The 6,000-nt window shown below is 58.8% G+C and overlaps 1 protein-coding gene across 5 annotated transcripts in view; it reads left to right on the forward strand.

The window, feature by feature from the left end:
- ZHX3 (zinc fingers and homeoboxes 3) overlaps positions 1–5,628 on the forward strand; it is a 122,693-nt gene extending 117,065 nt beyond the window's left edge. For 4 of the 5 annotated variants that reach the window (XM_045804630.2, XM_045804631.2, XM_045804628.2 and 1 more), the window contains exons 3-4: positions 623–3,637; positions 5,451–5,628. In XM_045804630.2, coding sequence (XP_045660586.1) covers positions 775–3,637; positions 5,451–5,461 — 2,874 coding nt within the window. In that variant the 5' untranslated portion in view covers positions 623–774 and the 3' untranslated portion in view covers positions 5,462–5,628. The remainder of the gene's footprint in view (positions 1–622; positions 3,638–5,450) is intronic. The other variant, XM_087853580.1, reaches the window with a different exon arrangement.
- The last annotated feature ends 372 nt before the right edge of the window (positions 5,629–6,000 follow it).

A 6,000-nucleotide genomic window follows, 5' to 3' on the forward strand; every position in this document is an offset into this window, starting at 1 on the left:
GTGGTCCGGGGTATAGCCGGTAACTCTAAGGCGACCCCTCTAACGTGGCCAGGAGTGGGTGTGATAGGGCAGCAGGCAGGGAAAGACCCCAGGGGGAGGCCCAGCTCCTGTGGCGGCCAGACACCCCACCCCCCACTTCACACACTGCAGCTGACTTTGGCCTCTGGGCCTGACTTGGGAGAGGCAGAGGCGGCGTTTTGCTCTCATATGTGGGAAGGCTATGAAAAGAAAAACCCTTGTTGGCCCAAACATTTAAACAAGAATTACACTAGGATGTTTTGTTCTCACTCTGACATGGTCAGAATTAATTTGGAGATCCAAAAGAGGATTATTTTGTTGTTACTGTTGTTGCTTGGTTTTTGAATCTGAGTTACTTAATACAAGAATACAGAGGGAAATACAAAACAAAACACATGGCTTCAGTCTATCAACAAGAACGTCCCCAGGTCATTCTTCAGGGCACTGCTTTGTTGGTGTTTGGGGGGCTCTGCACTCAAGCTGTGGTGAACTTCTTGAGAAAAGGCCCCAATGATAGAAAGCAAGCTGCGGGGCGCATCTCGGTATCTGGAAGGACACAGGCAGAGCTTAAGAGATCATAATCATTTTTTTTCTTCCTCCTTAGGTTTAATAGGAAAAACTTGCTTTCTGCAAACAACTGAAAAAACTGTCCTTGGAAACTGTTTCTTTGGCCCACATGGAGCAGCTGGAACTTACACTGTGAGGCCCTTGATGGGACAAGCTCTCACCCCCTGATCGGCCAGAGTGATTGTCACCATGGCCAGCAAGAGGAAATCCACCACCCCGTGCATGATCCCCGTGAAGACCGTGGTGCTGCAGGAAGCCAGTGCAGAGGCCCAGCCCGCCGAGGCTTTACCCGAAGGACCCCAGCAGGAGCCGCCCCCTGAAGTGCCTGCCAGCAGCGGCGAGGCTGCCCAGACGTCCAGCAGTACCGATGGCACCGCCCTGGCCAACGGGCACCGGAGCACTTTGGACGGCTATTCGTATTCCTGCAAATACTGTGATTTCAGATCCCAGGATATAACCCAATTTGTGGGACATATGAACTCAGAGCACACAGACTTTAATAAGGATCCAACTTTTGTATGCAGTGAATGCAATTTTCTGGCAAAAACTCCTGAGGGGCTTTCTCTGCACAATGCCAAGTGTCACTCGGGGGAAGCCAGCTTTGTGTGGAATGTGGCCAAGCCGGACAATCATGTGGTCGTGGAGCAGAGTGTCCCCGAGAGCACCTGCACTCCCGATCTATCGAGTGAGCCCAACGCCGAAGGGACCGACGGACAGGCCGAAATCATCATTACCAAAACTCCAATCATGAAGATAATGAAAGGCAAAGCTGAAGCCAAAAAAATTCATACACTCAAGGAGAACATCCCCAGTCAGCCTGTGGGTGACACGGCCTTACCAAACCCATCAGCCGGGGAGACGGAGGCGAAGGAGGGGGACCACCCCTTTGTCAATGGGGCGGTTCCAGTCAGTCAGCCGGCCTCCAACTCGGCAAAAGGGCCGCATGCGGCCAACGGGCCTCTGCTGGGAGCCGTGCCGGTTCTGCCGGCCGGCATAGCGCAGTTCCTCCCCCTGCAGCAGCCGCCCCCCGTGCACGCCCAGCACCACGGCCACCAGCCGCTGCCCACGGCCAAGTCCCTCCCCAAGGTGATGATCCCCCTGAGCAGCATCCCCACCTACAACGCGGCCATGGACTCCAACAGCTTTCTGAAGAACTCGTTCCACAAGTTCCCCTACCCGACCAAGGCCGAGCTCTGCTATTTGACTGTGGTCACCAAGTACCCAGAAGAACAGCTCAAGATCTGGTTCACAGCGCAGAGGCTGAAGCAGGGCATCAGCTGGTCCCCCGAGGAGATCGAGGACGCCCGGAAAAAGATGTTCAATACTGTCATTCAGTCCGTACCCCAGCCCACGATCACCGTCCTCAACACGCCCCTGGTCGCCAATGCCGGCGGCGTCCAGCACCTCATCCAGGCCGCCCTCCCGGGCCACGTGGTGGGGCAGCCGGAGGGCACGGCGGGGGGCCTGCTGGTCACTCAGCCGCTGATGGCCAACGGGCTGCAGGCGCCCAGCTCGTCCCTGACGCCCGCCGTCACGTCGGTGCCCAAGCCGCCCGCCGTGGCGCCCGTGAACACCGTGTGCGCCAACACCGCGTCGGCGGTGAAGGTGGTCAACGCGGCGCAGTCGCTGCTCACGGCGTGCCCCAGCATCACCTCCCAGGCCTTCCTGGACGCCAGCATCTACAAGAACAAGAAGTCTCACGAACAGCTGTCCGCCCTGAAAGGAAGCTTCTGTCGGAACCAGTTCCCGGGGCAGAGCGAGGTGGAGCATCTGACCAAAGTGACCGGTCTCAGCACCAGGGAGGTGCGCAAGTGGTTCAGCGACCGCAGGTACCACTGCCGGAACCTGAAGGGCTCCAGGGCCGTGCTGCCCGGCGACCCCGGCGCCATCGTCCTCGACCCCGGGCCCGAGGCGCCCTTCTCCCCGTCGTCGTCCGCCAAGGCCCCCGAGGGGCCCTGCGTGCCGCCGGCTGCCGCCCTGGCCGCCCCGCCATCTGCCAGACGCCAGGCCTGGCACCAGACCCCCGACTTCACGCCCACCAAGTACAAGGAACGAGCCCCTGAGCAGCTCAGAGCCCTGGAGAGCAGTTTTGCACAAAACCCCCTCCCTCCGGATGAGGAGCTGGACCGCCTGAGGACTGAAACCAAGATGACCCGGAGGGAGATCGACAGCTGGTTCTCGGAGAGGCGGAAGAGAGTGAGCGCCGAGGACCCCAAGGGGGCCGACGAGGGTGCTGCCCCCGAGGAGGCGGCGGCCGCCGAGGACGAGGCCGCAGAAGACGAGCTGGCGGTGGACCTGAGGGTCCCCGGCGAGGACGGCACCCTGGAAGGGCTCAGCGGCCACGTGCTGGCGGAGCGCAAGGTCAGCCCCATCAAGATCAACCTCAAGAACCTGCGGGTCACCGAGGCCAGCGGCAGGAGCGAGCTCCCGGGGCCGGGCGCCTGCGAGCCCGAAGACGACGGGCCCGGCAAGCCGGCCGAGCAGCCCCCCGGCAAGGCGAGCTGCAAGAAGACCGCCCAGCAGCGGCACCTGCTGCGCCAGCTCTTCGTGCAGACGCGGTGGCCCAGCACCCAGGACTACGACGCCATCATGGCCCAGACCGGCCTGCCACGGCCCGAGGTGGTGCGCTGGTTCGGCGACAGCAGGTACGCCCTGAAGAACGGCCAGCTCAAGTGGTACGAAGACTACAAGCGGGGCAACTTCCCTCCGGGGCTGCTGGTCGTCACCCCTGGCAACCGGGAGCTGCTGCAGGACTATTACCTGGTGCACAGGACGCTGCGCGAGGAGGACCTGCAGAGCCTCTGCGACAGGACCCAGATGAGCCCCCAGCAGGTCAAGCAGTGGTTTGCGGAGAAGATGGGCGAGGAGACCCGGGCTGTGGCAGACACGGGTGGTGAGGACCAGGGCGCCGGTGAGCCTGCAGTCGTTCACAAAGGGACAGGGGACGTGTATTCGGAAGTGTCGGAAAACAGTGAGTCGTGGGAACCCGGTGCCCCTGAGGCCAGCTCAGAGCCCTTTGACGCCCCGAGTCCCCAGGCTGGACTTCAGCTGGGTAAGGAGTCCACGGGGGCCGGGGCCATCCGCCGTGGGGTGGGTGGGGGCCCCGACGGGCCACGGGGGTGGCTGCTGTCCCTAAGTTCCCTGGCAGCAGGACCAAGCGGCCAGCTGCTTCAGGGGGCACCTGGTAGCAGAAGCCATTAGAGCATAATAGGAATATGACCTTCCTGTGTCGTTAGGGGAAGGAACATAGTGGGCCTACAAGGATGCAAGCTTTTCTAGCCATTTCTTAGCAGTGGGAGAAGAGGTCAAAGTGCCATCAGAGTCAGACAGAACCACAACCCCTGGGTAGGAGAGAGCAACAGGACTGTTGAGGAAATTAGACTTTCCGCAAAAGGAAAGAGGGGCTTGGATTGCCCCTAGACGTGGGAAGTGCTTTTATTTAAATGGTGAAAGTCCTGTAATTTGCATTTATTGCTCTTTCTGATTTGGGGAAGTGGAAAATCATCTTCCCTCTCAGACATATATGTAATCAAAAGCTTGAGTTTCATTCCTCAGTTTCTCTGGATCATATCCCTGGTATTAGCACTTGAAAGAAAACTTTAGAAGATAATTTATCGAAGATACTTTTAAAGCCACAGACAAGTCATGTTGTTGGTATTGGGTCCTGAGCCCCGGGTTCCCAGCCTCCCCTTTCCCTCCTCATCCTTGGGTGTTTGCCTCCTTAGAGGCCTCATCACAGGGTGGCCAGGAGCCCGTGGAAATTGAGCACGTGTCTGGATTCTCAGGTTCTCCGATTTGGGGACCCTTAGAAGTTGGTTTTGGGGCTGATATTTACAGACTTGACCTGTTTTCCTCCAGGCCCCCAGGAGAGAGTGAGGCCCTCACAGGCGGTGGGGGGCTCCAGGGAACGGGACTGGCTTTGCAGGGCTAGTGGCGTCAGGCACCGTCTCCAGCACTGGGTGTGCCCCTGGGGAATGCCCACCCCCAGCTTGCTGGCAACTACAGCAAACTAATTTCTTTTTCTGTTTGTTTAAATTAAAATTTCACTGAAGTATATTCTTGGGTAACTGGAAGTAGGGTGGTGGTTACACAACCTTACATATGTATTTAAAGCCATTTAGTTGTACATTCAAAACCGGCTCAAAGAGTAGCTTTTATGTTACGTATGTTTTATCACAATTAAAAAGAAAAAGCTAACCTGGAGGTGGGATGAGTGGGTTTGAGTCACAAGCACTGCCCCCTGCTCCTAAATACACTGCTTGGCCAAGTGTGATGTGCCCAGTGGGACAAAGCAGGCGTGGCCCTGTGGCCTCCTCCTCTCTGTCTGAAGCAGATACCACTTGGGTTCAGGAAGGGCTTGTCTGTGTGTCTGTACTTGGCTTCTCCACGGCCAGCCTCCGTGCAAGGGCCATGTCGGTGAGCATCACGGACCACGGGCCTCCCAACAGCCCCATTCCATCGAGCGCAGGGGTAGAGGACAGCGGTAGGATGTGGACGCCAGCCCCCGCCGCTGTCGTGTTAGAGCACGGATTCTGGAGAGCTGGTGGGGAAGGGCAGGAGGAGGCGGGTGAGGACAGGGCTCCAGGGCAGCAGCGGCCTGGGGTTCAGTGGCGCGGGTGGGTTGGAGGGTCTGCAGGCCCCACCCAGTGCAGCCCACCTCCCGTCCTTACCCAGCACGCCCTGCTTCCCGGTCCCTCGGGCGACAGGGTGGGCGAGCGGCTGGCAGGAAGGCACGGCTCCTGGCATTAAGAGGGCCCCAGAGCCAGCGCCACCAGCCTAGCATGGCGAGGACCAGGCTGTGGGGTGGCGGGGGCTGTACAGGTGGCAGCTGTTGTGAGGGTGACAGGCCTGTGTTTTCTCCTCAGAAACAGACTGAATTTGAATTGATTACTCTGAAGGACTGGCCAGTCCGGGATGCCGCCTGCCACGTGGAAGGGCTCAACCCGACTCTCCGCTGCCACGTGCTGTTCCCGTGCTCGCTGCCGCCGCCGCCACCAGCGGGCATGCACCAGAGCTTCTGGGGGCCCCGCCGCCAGCCCGGACCCTGCCGCCACCCCCGGCCTGCCACCCCCGGCCTGCCACCACCGAGCCCGCCAGCGGGGAGAGTAGAGTGCTTGTCAGTTCTTCCTCCCACCGTGTAGGACCTTTCCTTTGCCTTCCAGTGGATAAAATAGTTCAGATTTCATATTCATAGACACGGAATCAAGTTTTTAACCTATAAATCCGCCTATACACGTTTAATAAAACATCAGATTATAAACACTTTCATTACATAGAAACTTTGGTTAGCCAGCAGTACGTTGTCTTACATCATCTCCAAAAATGCCCTGTGTCTGTTCTCTGCACGCGCAGAACGGGGGCTGAAGGCCTAGGCGCCCCCTGCATGCTCCTCAAGGAAGGTGGTACGTTTTCCCA

Source organism: Ursus americanus, chromosome 22, assembly GCF_024610735.1.
Source record: "Ursus americanus isolate L20-20 chromosome 22, mUrsAme1.1.p, whole genome shotgun sequence".
In the NCBI taxonomy this organism is placed as follows: domain Eukaryota; kingdom Metazoa; phylum Chordata; class Mammalia; order Carnivora; family Ursidae; genus Ursus; species Ursus americanus.